Here is a 24,573-nt window from a genome sequence, read left to right as displayed (position 1 = left end):
TACGATTTTGTCCTTTTTCCTCCCATATTGGGCCTGTCGACACCATCGCTGCAACTTTTCTTTCAGTGGAACGTTGGAAAAATAGACCGCGAAAATTTGTTTCAGACTAATTACGACACAATCCGTCGTTACCTTTTGTTCCCAGCTGACCTAGCCTCTGGGACCGCTTGAGTCCAGGCACTCAGGAGTCCCACAATAATGGGGTTAATCCCACGAAAGCGACATATCTGGTGAAGACTGCGTAGCCCAAGTGTTGGTGGATCCTCCTATCCCAATTGGAGGGTGCACAAGCGTACGTGGCGCCCTCCGGCCCGACCGTGCTCGCTGGCGAGCTCATGATGGCGTGATGGTGGCGGCCCATGATGGCCCGTGATAGCCCATGATGGCCCAGGCAGGCGTGAGTAACGTTTGATGCGCCGGCGGCAGGTCTGTGCGGCTCGACGCGCGTGGTTGAGGTGGGCGGCGTGCCCAACCTGGTGCCGCTGGTGAAGCGCGACAGGCTGTACAACCTGTGGGATGTGCCTGCCGCTTGCGGACTGCCCGAGGGCATGCTTCTTGGAGCCGGGGCCGGCCCGTGGCCGTACGTCGGCAAAAACTCGGAGGTGAGCGAGCCGGCGTCGGAGCGGCGAGTTCAGGCGCCAGAAAGTGACGTCACGTATGTGACAGTGACAGTGACAGGGAGCGTCATCCAAATGACGCCTCCCTTCACTTGCGCGGGCGCCACGCCGGCTGCCCGGCCGGTGTGTGCGCTTGGAAGCATTGTGCTCTCCTTTCAGTTTGATGTGTTTTGCATGGTAATGCCGCCTTGAAAAGCTCAGGGACTGTGCCATTACTAAATTTGGAGAGTGTGAGGGAGGTGTTTAGTTGGTCGACTAGCGCGTAAGGTAGTGCATATCGTGAGTCGCAAGGCCTGCGTTGCGGGTGCATTGTTCAAAATCCAAACAGATGGTGTACACCCAGAAGCCAGGTGCGCCATCCGCGCCGATAAACACTGCACCCCGGGAAGCAAAACCCGAACCCGAACCAAAACCAGAACTGGAGCCCGAACCCGAATCCGAGCTAAAGCCAGAACACCAACCCGAATCCGAGCCAGATCCGCGCAACTGGACAAGGCATTCGGTCCATCTTACAGCCACCTCACTCTCTAAAGCAAGTTTTTGTGAAACGGCGGGTTCAGCCATTATGGCTTGTCTTGCTTTCTCCGTGATTTTTGGCCTGATGAGGAGAATGGAAGACATTTGAGGTCGCCTTGAATGGGGCAGTCACCCATACTGACTGGAGTGATCTTCTGAATAAATTTTATTCGGCCACTTTCAACGTAGCTGAACTGACTCCAAAGCTTAAAAGCAACGATAGCGTTTTGTTGCTTGACTAAGTGCCAGACCAGTTATGTCGTGTGCCCCGTCCCTTCACTACCTTCGCTTCCGGTAAGGTATGACTGGACCAACGTCATTGCAAGGTTGCGGCTAGACTAACTGGGCGCATCCTAGGTCTAACGCACGGGCAATATCTGTAAGACCGGAAACGGGTTTAGGGTCCACCGTCTACTTTGAAGAAGAACCTGTATCGATAGTGCCATCAACGCATATGCTAATAAGTGCATGCATAAGCACACGTTGTGAAGATAGACGCGTGGGACATTGCCGGGAAACGGCGTGCGCTCGCGCGACCGCCGCCAGCACCGTAACGTCATTGCCCGAGCACGAGGGTAGTGTGTCATTGCATACGGACGCTGCTGCTGCTGCAGATGATGCCGAACCTGTCGGTGGCCGCGTCCGGGCGGGTCAACAACAGCTACGTAGTGACTGTGGAGAAGTCCGGTATGGTGCAGGCCAAGCTGCCCGAGCACGAGGCTCGCGTCGCCCTTCTCTGCAACGCCTTCGTCTCCAAGGGCGAGCAGGGCAAGGTGGGTCGAACCGTCGCCTCTCGAAGCGCACCTGGTGGCTCTCGATTGCGCCCGGCAGGGGTCAGCGACCGGGAGAGAGGGGAGGGAATCAATGTCCGGGGAGAGGTGAACGACCCCGGGACGTTTGGAGGGGACTAGCGAGAGCCGGGCTGCGGACGTCCCATCGTAGCGATCTCGAGCAGTCCCTCACGTAGGAAGCTGACAGGTGAAACCATGTACGTGAGGGCTGTATCAGGTCCAGGTTAGCGCGACCTCTCTGAGGTAATTGAATGAGAATGCCCTAACGTCGTTGTTCAGTTCACAGCGCCGTACGTTCTTCGGTTCGGTGTATTAATCAGAGCTCACATCAGAGCGCATAGGTCGTTGATTTGGTTGTGTCACGTTTTGTGTGGGTCCATGGTTGTTATGAGGTGGAAAACTTTTTGGATGTGCGTTGTAGTCATTTATAATTATACTACGCATCTTTACCACTGATCCGCCACTCGGCTCTCTGGATATCCCCTTGTGTATGCAACGCGAAATGCATGCCCTGCATTGTCATGGACGTTTAGTCCGTGTTCCCTGGCCAGGTCAGCTGAAGTGATGTTTAGTTTCATTACTCAGAAGGCCGTACTGGTGCTTTGAATCCCGTTCTAGGTGTTCGAGATTGTCTGCAAAAATCGGACGGGCGAAGAGAATTTCATTTCCTGTCTACGAAAGGCGTTGCATAATAGGTACCAGGATCGGACGGTGGGTACGTACCGCCTGTACCTTGCGAACAGAATGTAACACTCGAATGGTGCTGATCCTGCTAAGAGATCATAGAGCGTACATACTGATGACAATCATTGGGCCATGTTGTTGCTCGGTCTCAAAATGTGACGACGCGGTCGACAGCAGCTGTGGAACCTTGCCACCTATTGGAGTATTGCATGTGGTGCGCGGGTGCCAGTGGCCTCCAGCGATTACGAGATCGCTGAAACTGAACGATTACGAGATCAGTCCATTCTTTCCAGCTGTTTGTTTATCTCTGCGTGCCCCCACCACTTGCTTCCGCACATAATACATTTGTTAAAAAGACGCTGATGGTGAAGATAAAGACTTTCATAAACCATCATATTCTTGCGACCTATGAAGTATGGTACGTAAAAGCGGAACGTAGCCCAAACCATACTATGCCTGGACGAAAGCCAAATGAAATGAATGGTCGTATGTTTCATGCGTCACAAAAAGCAATGCGACAAACTTCATTCCCCTGAACTCTCTGCATATAACTCCGCCCGTCCGCTGACTTTGTGATATACTGTCCTAATGCCCGCTTTTTGACACCTGGACATAGCGCGCCCAGCCCGCTGAGCTGACCCTGTGGTATACTGTCCTAATGCCCGGCTGCTGACACCTGGACGTAGCGCGCCCAGCCCGCTGAGCTGACCCTGTGGTATACTGTCCTAATGCCCGCCTTTTGACACCTGGACATAGCGTAACGCCCGCCTGCTGACACCTGGATACACGCGCGCCCAGCTCGTTGAGCTGACCCTGTGGTTTACTGTCATAATGTCCGCCTGCTGACGCCTGGAAATAGCGCGCCCAGCTCGCTGAGCTGACCCTGTGGTATACTGTCATAATGTCCGCTTGCTGACACCTGGAAACAGCGCGCCCAGCTCGTTGAGCTGACCCTGTGGTATACTGTCGTAATGCCCGCCTTTTGACATCTGGACATACGCGCGCCCAACTCGCTGAGCGTGTGGTATACTGTCGTAATGCCCGCCTGCTGACGCCTGGACATAGCGCGCCCAGCTCACTGAGCCCGAAGTTTACCATGACTCATCCCCGCTCGATGACCCTAGCGTGTAATAACTCGCTTGGCCCGCCGGTCGACCCCTCGGCATACCACTAACACATGCCGCCGGGGACGCGCGTCGGCAGCCATGGGCGGCGTGTTCCGGATTGAAGCCGGCAAGGCTCGCGTGCACGTGATGCCCGAGTTCAGCGAGACGCCGCTGCAGTGTGACAGCGAGGTGGCCAACTGGCTGCAGTTCTACGAGGTGTCGTCGCCCCTCGTCTGCCTCACCAGCTTCCTCTCGTCCGACCCGGTGAGCGCTGGCCGCCAGCTGGACGGCCCGGGGAAGGTCGCGTGGGCCCACTGGCGGTCTGACCGCCCATTCTCAGAGTGAGGCGGCACCAGTCCGTCTCCGTTTTTGGATGTGTGGCTGATTCGAAGTCCTGGTGCAGGTGTTGCCATACGTCAGCTGGCAGGACAACAGGCTTATGGCCGTCGGTCGAACCAACAAACTCAGTCATCTTAACGATACGCGACCGGTTATGAAGCACTGCAGCAACGATCGCACAGCGTGGCAATATGATATGGATGACTGGAAAAGCTGCCCTCGGCATGTGGCAATGCATGCATTGAATGTTGTCATGTAAGCGCGGTGTGCCACCGTATTTACAAGTCTGACAGAGCACTCTCGCGTGCTGTCAGCCGGACCCTGACCCGAGCTGACCCGACCTGGCCGCAGGGGCTCGACTTCCGGCTGGAGCACACACACTGCTTCAGCGCGCATGGAGAGGGCGGCCACTACCACTGCGACACGACCGCGGACAAGGTGCACTACCGCGCCTACCTGAACCTGGCCGAACGGGCGTACCGCGTGGATGCGCCGGCGGCCACGCACCAGATCGGCCGTAACTAACTACCGTTGAGCGCGACCGGGACGGATGGGACATTACGGGGCAGGACACAGGACTCAGGACACAGGACACAGGACACAGGACACAGGACATAACACAGCACACAGGACAGAACACAGTACAAAGGACAGGACAAAACAGGACAGGACAGGACAGGACAGGACAGGACAAGACAGGACAGGACAGGGCAGTACGGGACAGGACAGGACAATACAGGACAGGACAGGACAGGACAGGACAGGACAGGACAGGATAGGATAGGATAGGATAGGACAGGACAGGAAAGATCAGGACAGGACATGACATGACATGCCATGCCATGACAGGACAGGACAGGACAAGACAGGGCGGGTCAGGACAGGACAGGACAGGACAGGACAGGACAGGACAGGACAGGACAGGACAGTGCGCGTCGCTCCGCTACGCTCTGCGCCAGACCGGACGGCCACGGAGAGCGGTTAGGCTGTTACCGGCAGCTCGGATCGAGGACAGCCGCGGCGCCGGCCGCACCGGAGGCAGCGGCGCCTACGTGCGTGAACGGCGCCCAGGGACACGCTGCGGACAGTCAGTGGGGTCTGGACCAGCGAGGGCGGGCGTGCTGGGAGCGGCCGAGCGCCTGCTGTGCCAGCGACTGATGGCTGCGCTGGATAAAACCCCCTACTGTTTACACGGTGTTACCGCGGTAGTTGGCTTCGGATTGCTCGAGGAATGTGACGATGTGGCATGGTGTCGCAAGTCCAATCCATCATAGTTGCAGGTTATATGTCACGCCATTCCAGCGCCGAGGCAACATCTTCCTCTGCCAGCCATTGCGGGGGCGTTCAACATCGCATGTTTCTTGCTTGTTAAACATGCCGACGTTATTAATAAAACAGTGACGTTGAGCTGTATGTGCAGGTCATAGCCCATTTTTGGATACAGTTGCAATTAATTTCGCAGGCGGGAAGCGGTCACCGGAATCTGTACACCAGATCTTCACAATGCGTCCAGGAATCCGAACAGCAGCACGTCGCGACGTTCGTGTTGGAATGTGCTGTAACAGCTGATGGCAGCAGACAGCCCATTATAGCATGTACTATCGATCAGGTTTAAACATTCCGACTGAATAGTGGAAGCGCACAGTAAGCTTGTTAAACGGCTTTAACCACGCTATAACCTTGATACTTCAACGTACATACCAAGGCGCTGGCGGCCTCCATTTTCTTTTGTCAGTAGCGCAACAGATCGTGCTCACATTCATCCTACCGTACCTTTCATTAGCCCCACTTCTAAAGCGACAACAAAATCAATGTGAAAATCAATGTGGCAATATGACAATCGATCGATCGACAACCTCGAGGTCAGCAATGGGAACGAAGTGGTCACCCGGCAGACATGACCGTGGTAATTGCACTTTTTTAAAGAAGAAAATTGCTGTATGACTTCTGTTCATTTACCCAGGGACATCTTGTTCTCCATACAAGCAACAGTCATTTCAACATGTCGCCGAGATTTGTAAGGGGGGGGGGGGGGGCGGGTAAACCACGTCTTTCACCTGCAGGCGATCAAAAAGGGGCGAAACTGTGTCGCTTATTTACAATATTATTCACCGGGATCACTGACAATGATTGTACTTGCACATTCAATCATCACCAAGTTAAAGACATTTCTAATTAGAAAATCATGTTTATTAAAAATTTGGACGAGAACTGTAAAGAACACGGACCCTGTATTTCACCATGACGCTACAGCTTTGGGAAAGGGGCGCTAAGAACAGGCTGACGAGGGGCGCCACTATAAGAACGCTTGTGTCCCGTGTATGCCCGAGAGGTGACAGCGCAGATTAGCCACCTCACACCGCAGCACCATGTGCGCAGAGTTGAATATCATCCCACCTCATAATGCGCGCATGTTTTGCTTCAACCACCGACAAGCGGCAGCATACAAAACGCACCTAAGCCCGCCGTAACCGCTGCATGGCCACGTTGTCAGCTCTGGGAAAGTCGGCCCGAGGAGTGGCGGCGTTCACCGAAGCCGTGTCGTTACAGAAAACAGGGTCATCGGTATCAATGGTCTAGCAAGCTCAAGGCTCCCGATTTATACAGAAAACATCGGTGTAAACGTTTCGTTACTCCCGTTATATTCCGAGCGTGATTTCAAGCGCAGCAGTCTGCGTCAGCGGCATCGTCGCACGGAAGTGATGCGGCAACACCGTGGCGTCAGACATGATCACCCATGGGCTAATGCAATCTTGGTATTCTTCAAGATCCGGCACGAGGCATGGACATGTGCCCACGCCCCTGGGACGACGGCAGACCCGAATCAGCGCATGCCCTGATGCCGGCTGTGGGCCGCCGCGTCTTCAGTCCGCTCCGCCGTCCGATGGGACAATCGAATCAGCGCATGCCCCTGATGCCGGCTGTGGGCCGCCGCGTCTTCGGTCCACTCCGCCGTCCGATGGGTCAACGACTGGCGGCGCCGGCCCTCTCAGGGACACATTCCGAACGCAGACCCGGCCTTGGCCTTGGCAGACTGGCCGCCTCCAGTCGCCTTCGGACCCATGATCACAGCGGCGATACGCGGGTGGGTTCCCCTCGCCGCCAGTCTTGGCCAGGGCTACCGCTCCCCGATCATGACACACATGTTACGAAAACTGGCACGACTAGTACAAAAATAACGAGGCGATTCTGTGCGCAACGATTGCAACACCCCGATCGCCGCTGACACGCGGCGGGATGGGCACTGGCCAGTACAACATATCGCACGCATCACGCGTGAAAGCTGACCCGCGGCTCTTCATCACGATGAACTTCCGCGAGAACCCGACGGTGCCGATTTGAAGGACGACAGGTAGTATTCGCACCGGTCTCAATGCCACGGCTATGCGCCTCTGGATCCGTCAATCACTGTCAACGGCCGCCGAACGGACGCGGTCCGCGTCCGCTGCAGCAAGCCGTAGTGCGGCCGCCGCTCGCCAGGCGGCGCTACGAGCGGAAGACGTGCACCACGCGGACGACGTACTTGCGGCAGATTGGGCACTCGGCCATCTGCTTGCCGCAGGCGGTGCAGGTGGCCATGTGGCCGCACTCGAGCATGACGCAGTCGACCAGCGCGTCCATGCAGACCTTGCAGATGTCATGTTCGGGCGCCGACGCCAGCGCTGCGGCGGCCGAGGCGGAGGTCAGGTCGGGGTCGTGTGGCAGCTACACATGCGACAGGGTCGCAGCGGCATGGCCGAGCGGACAGAACTCAGTAGGGTAAAGCTGGCATTGGGCTCAATGACACGGGGATATGTCTTGCAATTAAATTCCTAGCCCACCTGTCTCCTGTCGTTGACCAGTGCCAAACAAGCACGGATATATTGCTGAAGTGCATGCAAATGCGTTCTAGACAATCCCCAAATGCCACGAGGCGTCGAACAAGGGCTGTACACGAAAGTGGAATAGCGAATGGTTTCCGCCTTTCCATAAAGCCAGCGGCCCTTCCGCCCCGCCGAGTTCAGCCGCACCAGAAAAGTGATCGAAGTCGCCCCCCCCCCCCCCAAACCATCCCCTGCCAGGAGTACTGCACCCAACCCAGCGCGGCACTCTCCCCTCTCCCCGGCCTCCAACCAAGTCCCAGAAGAGCTCAAGCGTGACTGCCGACAAATGAGGGAGAGACTGACCTTATCAAACCGATCTCAAGTAGCCTAACCAAAGAGGAGTAGCCGAAGAAACCTGGCACGTGCCGATACCACGCGAACTATCTCCGCCAGTCGCCCAAAGAACAGCACTGGCAGCGTCAGGAATATCCCAGTCTTTCCGCCAAACCGCGCCCGGCCGCCGGTCCCCGCCATTCCCACACACTGCACGCCTCGACAGCGAGGGAGTGCATGGCGACATCTACCGGCGCCAGTGGCGGACCGCCGTCAGCGAAGGCGACGGCGGGAAGAGCTTGTACACAGCCCGCCGCCGCGGCGCGCCACCCACCGTCTCTGTTGCGGCGCGTCTCACGCCAGAGCAGGCGGACGCGGCGCAGCAGCTCCTCCTTCTCGATGACGCCGTGAAACTCGGTGCGCCGGTGCTGCAGCAGCTGCTTGCACTGTCGCACCGTCAGCCGTGCGATCAGGTCCTCCGACGGCAGCTCGGCCACGTCCGTCAGCGTCGACAGGTCCTGACACAGCAGGGCGCGTCACCGACACAGCTGGCGCGCGGCACGGCACGGCACAGCACAGCACCGACGCACGCGAGGGGGTGCCCGCAGCCGACATGGGACGACAGCAGGCAGGGGACAGCCGCCTCACAGGAGTGCGAGCCGGGAACAGACGTCTCCTCCGTTACGAAGCACGTGCGGAACGGGAGTAGAGCGCTCATACACAGGCAAAGGGCGACACGCTTCTGCGTGATTCCGCGTGACCGTGTTGGCGGACAGCTGAACCCCGTTCGGAAGCCAGCGCCACGCACGACTTGGTTACGCAACACCGAAAACTGAGTTTGAGGTCACGAATAATGGGGTAATACGCCTGTTGCTACGTTTTCACGAAGGACCCTGACGGATACCTCACGAAAAATACTAGGTTTCAAGTATGACGATAATCACCTCTCTCCAAGCTCGGCCCTGTAGTTTCACGCGACCCGCCGTGTCATTGGTAGATCAGATTGTCGGCAGCGGGAGCTAAACCCTCGTAGATAAGCTCTGCATGGGAGAAATCCCGACAGCGGCCACTCGTGACGCCCGCGAACCACGGCAGCGCCCACTCAAGGTCTCCGCGAACCCTGGCGGCGCCCACTCACAATCTCAGCATCGGGAGCCGTCACGTTGTCCTGCCGCTGCAGCCGCTCCGCCTCCGGCTCCACGTCCGTCGACTCCGCCGCTGGCTCGTCCAGGTCGTCGACGACGACGATCTCTTCCTCCGGCGCGTCATCCCCGTCGGGCGAGACGTCGTCGATGTCGACGAACGCCCGGTTGGCGACGCCGTCGTCACTCTCCGGCGAGTGTCCGCCGTTCCGCCCGGCCAGGTCGGGCTCGGCCGGACTGCCGAGCGGTGGCACCTGCACGTCGTCGTCGTCTTCGGGCTCCTCTGACAGGCGCTGTAGGCTGCGGCGGCTCGTCTGACCCGCGTCGCGAATCGGCCGACGACTCCGAGTCGGCGGCGAGCGAGGGCTGCTTGGCGAGCGGCGCCGGCTCGGCCTCGTCCATCGGGTGCACTCGGATGGAGTCGTACGGTGAGACGCGGATCGAGCCGTGCGGCCGCGGCCGGCGCGGCGCGACGGGCGGCGGCGTGGCCGGCGGCGGCGTGGCCGGCACCGGCGCGGCCGGTGGCGGCGCCGGCTCCGACCGCCCACCCATCCGGTCGCACAGCAGGATCTTGTCCACCAGATCCGACTTCTCTGCAACATCAGGACATCAGGGTCACGCCGCGGACAGCGCCAGCACGCGGACCCGGCCGCCAGGAAGGCGGCGGCCCTCCGCGAACGGGTCCCAAAGCCATACGGTGAACGGTGGGCGCAAGGACAGCAGTCGACTGAGCCGCGCCCCCCAGCTGGGAGCCGCACCCACCACAGTCGCAGCACCGCCACGGCACGCCGCACCACCGCATCCGGCCGCGGTCCGGCGGCCGGACCAGGGCGCGGTCGCTGCCGTCGGCGCCCCGGCCGGCCCGGACGGCGGTGTATTTGCCCCATGCCCCGGCGGGATGTCCCGGCCGTCGCGGCCGCCGGCCCGGTCCCCAGCCCGACCGCCGATCGGCCGCACATCCGGCAATCAATGAGTTGCCATGGGGATATCGACGGTGGCGGCCGGCCGTCTCGGACCGGCATTGACCTGTGCGCGCCGTCAGGAGGTAAACAGGTGATAGTCTCGCCCGCCGCGGCGGCGACGCCCCACCTCTCGACACGTGCCGTTTTGGAGCCGCCACCGGGCCTCGACTGATCAATACGAAAAGACGACTGACAAATAGACTGATGGACGGCGCGGCTATAACATCGCACACTGGATTAAGACCAGGCCTCGTTTTTGGCTAAGCTGTCATCTGGATTGATTGCCTGCTAATGGTTCCGTTTTGATCGCATGTGCTGTACATAATGAGCGAGCATCAACATAAATGACGCTGTGACTGATGTTTCATTGTGAGCTCACCACTCAATGGTTCGCCCAACACAATGCGTACACGCCCACCGTGGCATTATAGGAAGCCGAATGAAGGCTCCTGTTCACGCGGCCATTCATAGCTCTCGACCACAAGACACAAATAAAAAAATCGCGTGTTGGGCCTGATAATCAGCGTCGCGTAAAGCAGATCGTACCATCTGCTCCGCAACGATGGCGGAGTAGCTCAAATGCAAGAATCCTCTGGCATCCTTCTAATCTTAACATGATATTAATCGCGATATTTGGAGAAGAAGTGGTGAAATTAAAAGATCTATTAAAAGTAACGCTCCGCATTTGAAAATATGAAAGAAAACATCAGATATGATGAAGTAAGCTAACTTATTTACCATTGGTATCCTTTTAAGTGGAAAGGAATACTCCAAACAGCACAATGTCTCTGTTTAGTACATATGCCCCTCAATACATTATTGCTTGCTTACGTCGTCAAGCCTTGCAAAACATTGATTGAGAGCAAATTGGCGGCCGAACCATATCTCGAAATCATGCTCACGAACACCAGCTATGAACGAATCGATAAATACTTGTTTATCTCGCTTGCCGCATGGCTAATGGAATGACAGGATTCAAATGACGTTATTATAGCGTCATAGATGCCTGGATGACCCTGAAATAGTCTTCCCCAAATCGTCTAGAGGGGTATATGTGTCAAGGACAGGGCTGTGAACTGCACCGAATAATATTTATGATGTCTCTTTCTGTTAAAAAAACATACAAATGCGCAACATCCATTTTAAATGCAAAGCCTGGGACGCTAATACGTGGACTGCATAAATTAGGTCCCCACAAAACCAAGTTGGTAAAACAAGTATGGAAAGTATGGAACGTACTAAATCAAGAAATCTTCACCCTACATACATACAAAATGTGGAACAATTAATGAGGTAGTGACGCCTCAACTCAATATCAAACGCTACTTTTGTGGTGAAATTACCATCCGCGATAGAACAATAAGTGCGAAAAAAGCGTGAACAGCTGAAGTTCCTAGATCAGAGCAATAGCCAGCAGGCAAGAAAAGAAAGTAGGCAGAAAGGTCATCTCACATTTCTGACAGCTAAACCTTCAGTGCAAAATAAAAACCTGACCAGTGGGAACGCTTCGAAGAAACTTGTCCCACAATGACAACTGTCCTTGGCGTAAAAGAAGGACTGTGGTAGAAATAATCGCTGCAAAATGGCATTCATTATGTACAGAAGCCATTGCGACGAGTAGACTAGCGGCCAATACCAAAACACAGAACCAATAAAAATGGCATAAGAGGCGATAGAACAAAATGTAAGAGGGCGGTGTCAATTACCCCCCCCCCCAAAAAAAAAACACCCACCCACAACCACCACCACTTTGCCAGCGCGGCCGCCGGTAGCGCCGTCGGAGCGAGCCGCCCGGGCGCGCGTGCGACCTCACCACGACAGGTGGCCGACGATACGTTCACGATCTTCATGATGTGCTTCAGGTCGCGCACGGTCATCTGCTGCAGTGTGGAGCGCTCGTAGCGCACGGAGCCGAGCCGGGCGCAGCGCAGGCAGTGCCGGCCGACCGAGCAGCACCGCAACCGCTGCATGCAGGCGGAGCAGCAGACAGACCGGCACATGAGGCAGGTGCGCTGCCGGACACGGGCGAGGGTGCGCGCTCAGTCCCAGCGCCGGCCGTCCACGGCCAGAGGCTCGCAGCCGAGCCACTTGCACACGGCAGAGCACGGTGAAAAATAGGATTATTCGACGCGACAGCTGGGCCGTGGGCCGCGAGTGGACTTAACAATGTGCATGAGCAAAAACCTCTGGTTTTCAGTGAAAAAATAAATGTCACCTAGTCGCAAGATTTTGAGCAACTGCACTTGCCGAGAAAAAATTAAAATCCTTTTGAACCCAACGTACTTGTATCGACCTACCGCACAAAATACAAATATGTAGTAAATGGTGGAATGGGAGATGGAAGTGTAATATGCTACCCATAAAAAATACGTTTCACTGCTGACGCATGATCTAAAAGATATATTCTGGACTCACAAACCATTATCCAGAGGTGCTATGTAACGTCAATCTACCACATGGTTTACCCCAACCTAAATGGCAAAGCCAGCTGTCAGCTGGCCTGAGAGTTCATCTGGCAGTGAGAGAAAATTAAATATTTTATGCGGCACAAAACACCTCTGCAATCTTCATTAAACTAAAAATCTGGAAGTAGCATTGACCATTGAGCTGGAACCAGTATCTGGCTGATATGGAAAAATAGCATGCATAGAACAGGCAAGCTTAATATAAACAGCTGCTGAGACATAAACCTTCCCAATGTATCAAAACTAATAATCTAGAGGGTAAGTGACATCTATTCTAGGCTACTGGAGCCATTTCACGATGGTACTAACCTTTTTCTTCAGCCATGAAAACTTAGAGCTGCAGCTATCACACTGTGACTGTGCTGCAGGCATACTGCTACCCTGAAATACAGAAAAACATCACAAAGAACACAACTTCATTTAGTTAACAGGTGCCCGGGTGGCCGGTTGGGTGAGGGGTCAAATTGACCCCCAGAGATCTCAGGAACTACCAAATTCACAGGGTGTGTTGACCTGTATGTTAACTCCTTCAGACCAAAGTTTGAGATTCCTGGATCATGACCTTTGGGTTAAATATGGTCAAACAAGGCCAACTTCAAGCTTGGCCTCTGAAGGGCTCCTGGAACTTAGGTAACTGTTCTAAACAAGAGGTCACATTCTCATATAGTGACCTTGTTTAACCTTTTGAAAGTCATGCTGACCAAAATCATACAAGACCACTTTAAGTCTGCATTTTGATAAGCAACATAGATTATGCCAGGCAGTATGCTCCTAAAATAAATGTTGACCTGGGTCATTCTGGATCAGTGACCTATTCTGACATTTAGGAATTCTTTGGAAGGTGTATAATATGGTCCCTGTTATCAATAAATTCAAAATGGGCACCAGAAACCACCGCATACAGCAAGCACTAGAGTAATAAAGCAGGTTGATTTTGACCTTAGTCTGACCTTCATAACTGACCTTGGTTCAATGTAATTTATTCATTCAATTGTTGTGTTGCCTAAGAGAGTATCTCAGAGATGTATGGTTTCATCTAACACCCCACTGCTGGATCAGATTCAATGATTCCCTAGAAACTGCCTTCCCAGAGACCATTGCCTGACTTTGGCCTACCAAAGGTCAGTGACCTTATAAGGTACATCTAAATTTTTGATGTCAAATAATCAGCTATTCAATTGCCTATAGCTATGCAAAATTATCGGAGGCATATGCCATTCAATTATGATACACACAAGTTGATGCATTTGGGTACCTTTGGCAGTAAGGGCATGAGCTATAAAATGGGAGACCAGGAGTTAAAACAGGTTGAAGAAGGAAAGGACAGGCTGGTTCTAATTTCTAGGGATTTAGAGGGTGAAAAATGGTGTGGGGCTGCTAAAAGAAGGCACCTGATATGCTGGGTCTAGTTAACAGGGATGTTCATTACAAGGGTATGAATGTTGTCCAAATTGAAATTAGCTTAAGTCAGACCACACCTAGAGTATTGTGTAAAGGCTTAGTCCCCATGCTTCAAAAATATTTAGATAGCCTGAAAAGAGTACAGTGAAAAGCAACCACAATGATAAATGGGAATGATGCTGGGAAAACAGGATTACAGGGAAAGGTAAGGCAAATTAGGCTGCCAAGGTAGATCTACATGGAGCACTAGAAACCAGGCTGAGTCATCAAGGAAAACAGTTTTATTTAGCAACAGGTAGGAGCAGAAAAGTGAAGAGGCATGCCATTTAGTCAATGAGTAGTGGACTTTTGAGATGGGCTGACAGACAAAGTTGTAGGACGTCTCTCTTTAGCAACATTGATTCTAAAGATCTTTGATATCAGATATTTAAATATGTTGATATCCCTCTAATGATCTTATTCATAACTAAATTCATGCAGGTGAGATGGCAAGATTAGTTTTGAAAATGTGTAGGAACCTGAGGTAGACCAACCTTGATGGGCCTGCATGACTCTTTGTTGGCCTAATGTCTTTGTCTTTATTAGAACTCTGTTCCACACCTGGTTGTATCATCATACTCAGTTACACAGTTTAAGTCTAGGCTTGATATACATTGGGGGCATCAGACGACATTCCACATTGGAATTATCCAAATATGGCAGCTTGGTTACTGGACCAGGAGCTTGACGAGACTGGGATCGAGGGGTTGAGTGGCCTTTTATAATTCCTGATGACAATAAGATAAGGTAAGGTGAATTGGGCTGCCAAAGAAATTTGTTGGTCATGCCCCTCCCTGATTGCAAAATCCTGCTTAGTCCACAACTCCTTACCACTGGAAAATAAATACAGTCAATAATGGTGTTTGACACTTAGACATTGCAAGTTGTTCACTATTAGCATCCTTGAAATACTTATGCACAAAATCATACACACAATATTGAATCATGAATATGAGAATATAACATGAACAGCCTGAAACAGCAATCTGGGCCAGGCCGACAAGAAATCCATTCCATATGCTAGATGTTGCTTGGTGTGCAGAACTTGAAGCCTACTGGCAACACTCAAGCTAGGCTATATTGTGTTAAATTTTTCAGATCATTCCTGTTTGAAAAGGTTGAAATGTTTTTGCTTGAAATTAGCTGATATTTATTTGAACTGGTTCCTTGTCCAGCTAAGTAACACTAACCAAATAAACTGTTCTTGCCTATTGAATCAATGCTCTCTTAGGTCAATTCACACTTCCCAAAACAAAAAGCAGTGTCACACTTCAAACTTTTGCACATACAATTGGTCCAGTTGCCTTACTACAGTTGCTTCACAACCTGCCTCCGTAATAACCACAACGTAGGCCATGGGTAGGCATGTACATACTACCAATGAAACATTGTGGGAAAAGGCACCGACTTTTAGGAAGAAGTCTCTGCATATTCTCACTCACCTGCCGTGATTTGCAAAACGAGCTCATCGAGTTACGAAAGGCACGCAGGAGCTTTTCATCCGAGGAAAACAAAACAATATGTCCTCTATCGGCTTCCCTGCTGACAAGTTTAAGGGCCTACTCAGTGCGCCGCCCGCAACACATACTACGCCATCCCCACGCAACGCGATTACACCTAGAATACGATAGTGAATTTAAACAAGGACGGCTTAAGCGCAGTTTATAGTTCACCTTTCGTCCAGCAGGCTCACCGGTGGTATTTATTATCATTCCTCTCAATACATTTTATGCATTTGGCATCGATATGTTCTTAGAAATAACATTTAAAAATCAATAAAAAAGTTTTCGACTTTATTTACAGTCATATCATGACATTTATAGGAAAACATTTTGGCATTGGTGATGATATTATTATGTCTATCACAGCGCCTCTGCTGGAAGAATCTTACACCGCAGTCATCTTTAAAGCCTACCGGAGATTCCGGCTTGGAAAGTTTGTGGAGTTTGCATCGGAGTTCGCGTGTTGTGGTGGTTGAGGTAGGGGCTCGGAGGTGGCGGGTGCAAGCCACTTATACTGGGGTTTGGTGTGTGGTAAGTTAGGGTACTGAATTATGAAAGCATAGATTTTAGCCTCATCGTGGGATGCGGCTCTGCAGCGGTAGAAGGAACTGCCGAATCAATTGTGCCGTGTGCGCGTTGCCGCCTTCGTTAGAAAGTGCCATCCGGTGATTGGTATGAAATATGGAAGATTTTTGTGCACCTATCTGGCTAGATGTAAAATTTTTAACCCAATGCCACTTTTTGGATTCTGAATCATTGTACTTACGTGAATTCCTTGGTCTGTATTTGTATTGGTAGGCAACAAGTATTGTCTGTGGGATCCACACATGCCAATGTCTGTTATTCTAGCTCTGATCTAGTCACATGACAGGTAATTATTTCATGGAAGTGAGAGGATGGAGCAATACAACAAGGGGAATGTGTGGGATGGGCCATGCATATTTACAGGATAGGATAGTAATGTTAACAAGATGAGGATACAAGATATGACACTATGTCATCAAGTTGTAAGCACTTGCTCAACAGGTCATCAGGAATGGGTGGGGTAAAGAACAGATCAAAGGTCAACATTCATGGATAACAAAGTAAATGATGACTCTATGGTCCCCCACTTCATGTTTTTTCACAGTGCTTGCACATAATAGTCTTACCCATGTGGTTTGGCTTCTCTGGATTTCTGTAGTTCATGACACCAGTGATACTAAATCTGCTTGCTGTACATTTTATTGTTTTGGTAGTCTTGGACATTCACTCTCTGAACTGACCTGTGGTAAATCAGATGCAAACCTGCTCTATCTTCGCAGGAAGGTGAAAATAGCAAAACATTCACATGTGATATCCACGTGGGCTCTAAATCCTTTTTTGAGTTTTTTTTCTGTGAAAAGTCTGAAAGGTTTTCATATTTCTGCCACAGATTAACTCACAGTCTGATCTAGAAAAAATAGGATGTGTTAAAGCTGGATAGAGTGATTGCAGGCAGTTGACAAATTGGCTAGGTACCTAAATAAGTCATTTGAGCAGGCCTGTGGTCAGAGATTATGCTTAAGTCAGTATTAGAGGGCAGGAAAAATAGTGCCAAGCATTGTTGCAGTTAAAAATTAATCACAAAATTATGTCCTTGGCATGAAATTCACAGTTGGTTATAAGGATCAGGGCTCACACAACAAGCACTGCTTAGTGCTTGGCTTGTCATGCCTAGCACTAAGGCTTATTGTGCTTTAGGACTGGGACTAGGGTTTAAATTTAAAAGCAAATATAAAAAATTAAGAAAATGTTCCATTTTCAAGTAAACATGATGGATTAAGCCGCAAGGTTTTTATCAAGACATTTGGTCGCTCCAAAATATCAGTTATGCTTTTGCTTACTTGAGAATGCTAAGCATGTGAGTCATGGGGTATGTGATGCCCACACCAACAGTTCCTACACATATTTTCCAGTTTGATTTCACTGACATCACCAATAATGTTTACAAGCCAAACTTTCCATGACCATTCAACCTGCCTGTTTTGAGTTTGAATGTATGATGAACACAAAATGAGCATTCACTATTCCTTATACATATTTGGCAGCATTGTTGCTAGGCAAGTTTGCACCTGAAGTGCCATGATAAGGGAATAAAAAACCTGAGATGGGGTCATCCCCCAGTGACATGTTTGTTGCTTTGGAAAGACAGCAGGCACCAGCAGTGTTCAATATAGCTTATGATTCAAGCACTCTGCATGTTTTGCAAAAATTGCTCCAAACTCAGGTTTGGTCACTAACCTATAGCACACTTCTATAGGCTTGCACAACCATTTTATAGCACATGCTATTTTGTTTGATTGTCAGACATGCAAAATCAGTAGTTATGTCAACAGATACCCAAGATACCTTTGATAGTTCAGTGTCTTGCAAAACATATGATGACCTTGTTTGAATATTTATTGAGTATCTTGATGCTGTTATACACAAAATGTGATTTCAACCTTTTTTGTGTTTGTTTAACTAGAAAAGGTCCTATGCTGTGCTCCAGAATACAGTTTTCATTTAGCTGTATTCCAAAGCATTGAAGTCAGCATGACCTGGCTGACCTCCAGAGGTGATATTATGCATGAAAGTCCTTAATCAACAAGATATCAACTTTTTCATGGCCTCTTCTTTCACCAATCTTTTCCACCAGTATTATCTATGATAATGCCATGATTTCAATTGCAGCTATGATGATCCCGTGACACCCGGTTTTCTCTGCGGTACTCGCGGCAATGTGTGTCACGGAGAATACCCTCGTGGGAACATGTGCCTTTCCCTCAGGTCACCCGTCTCTGTTACTCAGAAAGTGAGGGCGGCTTCTTGATATTTTGTATTGCGGTTTATGAACGCCCATTCCGCTCTACGTTTTGTAGATATGTGTTGGTACGTAATGTCACAGTTGATTATTTGCAGACAATCATCGAACCATGTAGGTATCGACCTGCCGTCGTAGTCATGAATGGTGTATTATAAGCAACATGTCTTAACGGAACCTCTTAGTCATCTTGAAGTGTTATCAAGATATAGAATGTGGAACAAATGGTAGATGTTTGTGTGCAGAGGTGTAAAAAGCATGTTGATTATTGTTTGTGAAGCGATATGTTTCATACTCTACGAGTAATCATCAGACATTCTAAGTTGTTTTGACATCAGAACATGTCGTGGTTATGTATGTGTACTGCGGGAAAGCTGAGACGCTTTGGGGCAGCGTGATATTACGCACTTAAATGACAAAAATAACAGCATGTGCAGATGTTAAAGCTTTATGCTTTCACGTTTTAAATGGCTGATAAGTTTCTTTCAAGGCCTTCAAAATCATAAATTTTGCGACGATCAGGTCGAGACAGGTCATGTGGCTTTAAGGCGGGAGGTCACGAGATCAGTATTTGTTCGGAATCAAAAACAATATATACAACAGCATGTCTGAACCGCAGAATTTCGAATGATTTATGACAGTTGTATGTTGGTGCCGGCTTAATAAAACTTATAGACCATCAGAATTTGCCACGCATAGCGATCGCCGAAAATTGTAGCTACTTATCTGGGAAACCATCATTCGGTGCGAGCAAAAAATCTCGACGATTAATTCGGACCATTAGATAACCGTATGGATGAGCTGGTATCAAAATTGTGACACCGGGGTGTTGTTTTTGCATTTATGTGGCCGATCTGTGACGGAACGCCCCACATGCAACGTGAATGAAATTTCATCATGGAGTGGGTGAAAGGTGACGAAATGCAAGTTGACCTATGAATATGTGTAAGGTTGTGGGTGTGTTTTGGCGCTGGGTACACGAACTACCTTGCCGGCTTCACCAATCGTCTGTCGTTATATGCGCCGGCTCGACGTGCAGCCGTATCCCAATATCGAGCGGTTTGGCCGTCAGTGGCAGGCGCAGGGCGCCCGCAACCGGGACCCTGCAGATATTTGGTGCTGTTGCTGCGGCACAAACGGCTGGTTACGCCAGCTGCGGCCGAGCAGCAGGGCGGGCGCTGTCCTGATCCGTGATCCAGTGTGGGCTGCGCTGGTGCCGGTTGCGTGGCGTGACCCCAGTCCCGTGCGCTCGGTTTGAGTCGGATCCCTCCGAGCCCACGTGGCATGCGCCAAGCAGGTTTAGAGGTTTTGAATATTCGCTTCAGTATGGTAATTATGTACTGGCTACTCATTCATGGGGTGCAGTGCCGTGTGGGGCGCACGTTCATGAATCTTTTCAACGTTATGGATGTGATTACATGGGATATTTTTTAGGCTGTATGTGGTGTCTAACAAGAACTAGACAGGGTTACCATGTTGGCACACAAATGTCATGGAATTGTGGTGTTGGGTCACCCATACTGCACCTGCACAGGGTTTTTATCGGTGTACCATTCCAGTTCTGTAGGGGGTGCCAGGACTTTGAAGTTTGGTGGGCGTGGTTCGTTGACGAGTATGAGTCAGGGTATTTCCGTCCAGACATGGCATGTTTAATAAGTTGGAAGTCGAGGGCAGCACGTGTTGACATAGACGTGTAAGTGACATTTTTAGCTGAAATGGCTGTGACTGGGCTTAATGTTACGAAGCGTAATATTTGGTCAGTTAGCGACAAGTGCGATGTAAGTGCCCCTTTTTAATGGCCTTTATTTACGAGAATCGGTGTTTGCTGCACTCGCAGTCGATCACACCACTTTAGGTTTGGAGCGAACGGCTGGGATGGGGATTGAGGCAACGGCCTTTGGTTTGAGTCATTAAGTGCGTTACAACATATCCAGTTACCGGAGTCTCCTCGGACCATACTCCTCTGCCGTCCTTATTGGGGCGTGCTCGCGATGTATGCGCAGGGGCGGCGATGGGGATGGGCTGGGGATAAAGATGGCAGCCGCTACCTACCGTTCGATACATTCAGCATTGACTCCACCGCCATGCATGGCAAGAAGCCGCTCAAAGCCCGGTTTTGCCTCCAACAATTACCAAGAAGTTCGGTCTCCACTGCACGCGCGCTTGTCATCTCTCGTGTGCCGCAGCTGCCAGCTGCTGGTGTTTGAGTGTTGGGCAGGCACACGGTATGAAAATCGGTTCCTGGGAATGCCGCTGTGAAATGTCCCATGCTGCAGCGTTGACGGCCGCAGGAGTAGTTCACCTTGCATTGATGGTCTGGGAAACAGCGCCCCTATTTCATAAGTTAGAGTGAAGACTGACATCGAATGACTTACAGCCAAAACAGTATAAAGACGCAGAATGTGATTTTGGACACACAGGAACCATAGACGGTTTCAAATAAACGTGACCATTTCATTTACCTTTGGCATTCTCAGTCCGCACCGACGCGATAAAAGGAGGATACGTGGGAGGCACATGAGTCGCAGTTTTACAGAACGCCAGGTTTACGTGGTAACACGCGGTAATCCTCCCCGATAGTGTGCACGATCCGACCGGTTTCGGAATGTACCCGAATCCTGTGCCCGGCCGGACCGTCGATGCGATGAGCCCACACTGCACAGGCGTGGTGAGCCAGCCCGTTTTGTTGCAGGCCGTGTGATGCTAGTCTGAGCCGGTAGTGGGCCTCCGAGACGCGCGCCGCCATGTCGGCCTGGAGCAGCCCGGGCCTGGTCGAGGACGACCCCTACTTCAATAACATGGACGCGCGCCTCCAGAAGATCGAGAAGCAGCGCCGTCTGATCGAGGAGCGCCAGAAGAAGAAGCGCCAGACGCCGACCGTGCTGCAGCCGTCGGACCGTGCGCAGTCAGCGCGTGGCCGACCCAGCTCGGCGCTCTCCCGACCGGGCACGGCCAACGGCGGCGGCCAGCGCGGCCTGCACGGCCACGACGGCCCCATGCAGTTCACCTCGGAGCGCGACGACCCGGACACGCTGACGGCCGTGGAGGTGACGCCGCTGTCGCGAGCTGGGCCCGGCGAGGACGAGCTCGACCTAGAGAGCGAGGAGATCCTCGGCTCGTCCACGGGCCGCCGCTCGTCCGAACTCGGCCGCCAGCTGCGCACGCTCAACCTGTCTGTGGACGAGTCTGAGGAGGAGGACGGCGAGCAGTCGCTGCCGGTCATCCCGTCGGTGGCCGAGTCGCCGGCGCCGGCTGCCGACAGTCCGCCGGCGCGCCGCCCGGGCAGCGCTGAGTCGGGCACCGCCTGGGGCGACCTGGCCGCGGGCGTCACCACGGCTGACTCGGCCGACAGCCTGGACGACTTCGTGCTGGCGCCGGCCGCGCAGGGCGTGCAGATCAAGTGTCGCATCACGCGCGACCGCAAGGGCATGGACCGCGGCCTCTACCCTACGTACTTCCTCCACCTGGAGAAGGAGGACGGCAAGAAGGTGTTCCTGCTGGCCGGCCGCAAGCGCAAGAAGAGCGCCACCAGCAACTATTTGATCTCCACCGACCCGACCGACCTGTCGCGTGGTGGCGAGGCGTTCGTGGGCAAGCTGCGCTCCAACCTGCTCGGCACCATGTTCACCGTGTACGACAACGGCGTGCCGCCGAACAAGGTGCGCGCCGGAGACGGCTGCGAGGAGCAGCGGCCGCGTCAGGAGCTCACCGCCGTGGTCTACGAGACCAACGTGCTGGGCTTCAAGGGGCCACGCCGGATGACCGTTATTATACCGGCGATGACCACCGACCACAAACGCATCCCCGTGGAGCCGGTCACCGATGCCGAGAGCTTACTGGAGCGGTGGAGGAACAAGCGGACGGACAACCTGCTGGAGCTGCACAACAAGGCGCCCGTGTGGAATGAGGAGACGCAGTCGTACGTGCTCAACTTCCACGGGCGTGTCACACAGGCGTCCGTGAAGAACTTCCAGGTGGTGCACGACAACGATCTCGAGTACATCATCATGCAGTTCGGCCGGGTGGCCGAGGACGTCTTCACCATGGACTTCCGCTACCCCATGTGCGCGCTGCAGGCATTCGCCATCGCGCTGAGCAGCTTCGACGGCAAGCTAGCCTGCGAGTAGGCGACCGAGGCGGCGTGCGACGCCGCACCCACATTCCGAGGGCCGCTGCCGGCTCCGACGAGCGCCGACAGCCGATCTAGTCAACGAGATGATTCACGCCCGGCCAGCTGCCGTGGCAAGCAGAGATAGGCGAATACTCGGGTAATCGAGAACAGTGGTCGTTGTTTTATTCCAGCTCCGTCTGACGATGTGTCACTGGGTTACCAGCTGCTGCGGCGGCACTGTCGAATCCGAATTGTGATGGTCGGCAGCGGATCTATTTATGAGATTATGTCGTCCTCATGACGTGACTCACGTGAGGTAAATCTGGAGCGTGCACTTCGTTTGCGCTAATTTTAACTATACCTGCTGTGGTTGTTTCCGCGTGTGTCTTTTATGACGAAACAACCTATTCGGTAAATCGTTACGGTGTCCTACGAGCACAAACTTGGTCCTGATCAGCGTTACACCCTGCCCTAAATCAAGTCTAGTCATGTGTCCGATTCCGGCGGGGATGACGTCACGCGATGGCCGACTCTGCCGAGCGGCGCCAGTCCGTCCATTTGTTGTTAGCACCCGTGCTGGATGTTATGGCAAATACACAACTCGCAAAGCCATCGGGCCTGTCCGGTATTGATCTGCTGGTCGACCCGTGTGCGGAGGTGGTCAGCACAAGCCTGCCTGGCTGCCGGCGGTGCGGGCCGTCGTCCACGCAGCAACGCCTGAACCGTCCTTGACCTTTGGTTTGGGTGCGCGTGCGTCTGTGTATAGCGACCGGAGCTTGTCAGCCGTGCAAGCTGCCGGTTTGAGAACGTAGCGAAGGGGGGGGGGGGGGGGTATCGCTTGGACATCACGACGCATCGTCAGTAACACCAGTGCGGCTGATCAGTGGCCTAAAACACCGACCCCTCCCCATCCCCGCCCCCGCCCTGGCGGCGATCATGATGCTGCGTCGACCTGGCTGGGCCGTGTGCCGTTCCGGGCGGCCGGTGGGGCTTCCCGCGGTCGGCGTCCGCTGGCTGTCGCCGCCTCGACCGCTGAGTCGCCGCCCGCTGCAGCAGTGCTGTCAGTTCACGCTGTATTGATCCCGGCGCCGAGTGAAGCTACCGCGAGGCGGCGGCACTGCACGTTCGCTGACACTGTTCTGCACCTGCGTCCGCAGACGCCGGTGCAGAACATGGCTGCGACTGACGCACGTGACGCAGCCAGCGGCGATGCTGGGGCGGTTGCTGACTGAGGAAAGGTCACACAAGGAGCGGTGACCTCAGTCACGGTCATGGGCACGCCAAATGGGTCCTCGAGACGTGTAGGGAGACATTCATATCCGGCTCAGAGTTCCGCTGGACGCTAACCCACAGACGACGGAGGCCTGGGACGGTGGGTTCAAGGTAGGGGCGGCGCCACGGATTTTGAGTTTGGGAGAGTATAATTTTCAAGCGGATGCAACTTTTCGATCCAAAAAAATTGCATGCCGAAAATTTTAAAATCCAGGATAGGGGCTTTTCAGCCATGCACAAAATGGTCTCGGCAACCTAAAACAGGGCCTACTGATGCATGGAGGTGCTCCGTAATCCAGAACAAGGACGTTTCATATCCACAAAGGGGCCTCCAAATCTAGCCGAAGGGCCTCGTTATCTCAAAACAGGGCATCCTAATCCGGAACCGCCGCCATTTCAATGCATGAAAGGGGCCTTCTGTTCCAGAAATGGGGCCAACTAAATATAGCATGCCCCCCCCCCCCCCTTACCCAGAACAAGTTCTAATTTGTGAGATGCCTCCCGAGCCAGCAAAAAGGATCCCCTCAACACAACGTTGGACGTCCTGATCTAGAGCATGGGCTACCTCATTCGTAAAGGTTTTAGCTCAATTATGGGAGTCTCTTTTATCTGAATTTTGACAATCAGCAGGTAGTTGCAGTGCATTTGATTTGGGAAAAGTGGGCA

The 24,573-nt window shown here is 52.7% G+C and overlaps 3 protein-coding genes across 4 annotated transcripts in view; 2 read left to right on the top strand and 1 right to left on the bottom strand.

Moving 5' to 3' along the window:
- Window positions 1–4,689, top strand: part of LOC119112491 (ester hydrolase C11orf54 homolog) — a 16,765-nt gene extending 12,076 nt beyond the window's left edge. The window contains exons 3-7 of the mRNA XM_037236690.1: window positions 427–602; window positions 1,748–1,906; window positions 2,543–2,639; window positions 3,812–3,978; window positions 4,405–4,689. Of these exons, the coding sequence (XP_037092585.1) occupies window positions 427–602; window positions 1,748–1,906; window positions 2,543–2,639; window positions 3,812–3,978; window positions 4,405–4,578 (773 nt within the window). The 3' untranslated portion in view covers window positions 4,579–4,689. The remainder of the gene's footprint in view (window positions 1–426; window positions 603–1,747; window positions 1,907–2,542; window positions 2,640–3,811; window positions 3,979–4,404) is intronic.
- A 2,850-nt stretch (window positions 4,690–7,539) lies between these two features.
- Window positions 7,540–15,809, bottom strand: LOC119111271 (E3 ubiquitin-protein ligase RNF34). The gene is made up of 7 exons (XM_037235091.1): window positions 15,641–15,809; window positions 13,068–13,139; window positions 12,107–12,305; window positions 9,863–9,924; window positions 9,328–9,624; window positions 8,524–8,707; window positions 7,540–7,715 (listed from the first exon to the last, which is right to left on the bottom strand). The coding sequence occupies exons 1-7, from the start codon at window positions 15,665–15,667 to the stop codon at window positions 7,540–7,542; spliced, it is 1,017 nt and encodes a 338-aa protein (XP_037090986.1). The 5' UTR covers window positions 15,668–15,809.
- A 304-nt stretch (window positions 15,810–16,113) lies between these two features.
- Window positions 16,114–23,247, top strand: LOC119112668 (tubby-related protein 3). 2 transcript variants are annotated; one of them, XM_037236909.1, is made up of 2 exons: window positions 16,114–16,177; window positions 21,217–23,247. In XM_037236909.1, exon 2 carries the CDS (start codon window positions 21,269–21,271, stop codon window positions 22,649–22,651), a length of 1,383 nt encoding a protein of 460 aa, XP_037092804.1. In that variant the 5' UTR covers window positions 16,114–16,177; window positions 21,217–21,268; the 3' UTR covers window positions 22,652–23,247. The 2 variants fall into 2 exon arrangements, with proteins under 2 accessions (XP_037092804.1, XP_037092803.1); XM_037236908.1 differs by having other exon boundaries at window positions 16,122–16,231.
- The last annotated feature ends 1,326 nt before the right edge of the window (window positions 23,248–24,573 follow it).

Source organism: Pollicipes pollicipes, unplaced genomic scaffold (assembly GCF_011947565.3).
Source record: "Pollicipes pollicipes isolate AB1234 unplaced genomic scaffold, Ppol_2.1 Scaffold_7261;HRSCAF=8764_pilon_pilon_pilon, whole genome shotgun sequence".
In the NCBI taxonomy this organism is placed as follows: Eukaryota; Metazoa; Arthropoda; class Thecostraca; order Pollicipedomorpha; family Pollicipedidae; genus Pollicipes; species Pollicipes pollicipes.
Note: the sequence above shows the minus strand (reverse complement) of the source record. Positions and strands in the feature narration are given on the sequence as shown.

Excerpts from the sequence above, each read along its gene's own strand:
- LOC119111271 (XM_037235091.1), bottom strand. The coding sequence starts at position 15,667 with ATGAGCTCGTTTTGCAAATCACGGCAG. Across the intron at positions 9,925-12,106 it reads ATCGTCGGCCACCTGTCGTG|AGAAGTCGGATCTGGTGGAC; the intron begins GTGAGGTCGCAC and ends CTGATGTTGCAG. Across the intron at positions 9,625-9,862 it reads TGGGTGGGCGGTCGGAGCCG|CGCCTGTCAGAGGAGCCCGA; the intron begins GCGCCGCCACCG and ends CGCAGCCTACAG.
- LOC119112668 (XM_037236909.1), top strand. The coding sequence starts at position 21,269 with ATGTCGGCCTGGAGCAGCCCGGGCCTGGTCGAGGACGACCCCTACTTC.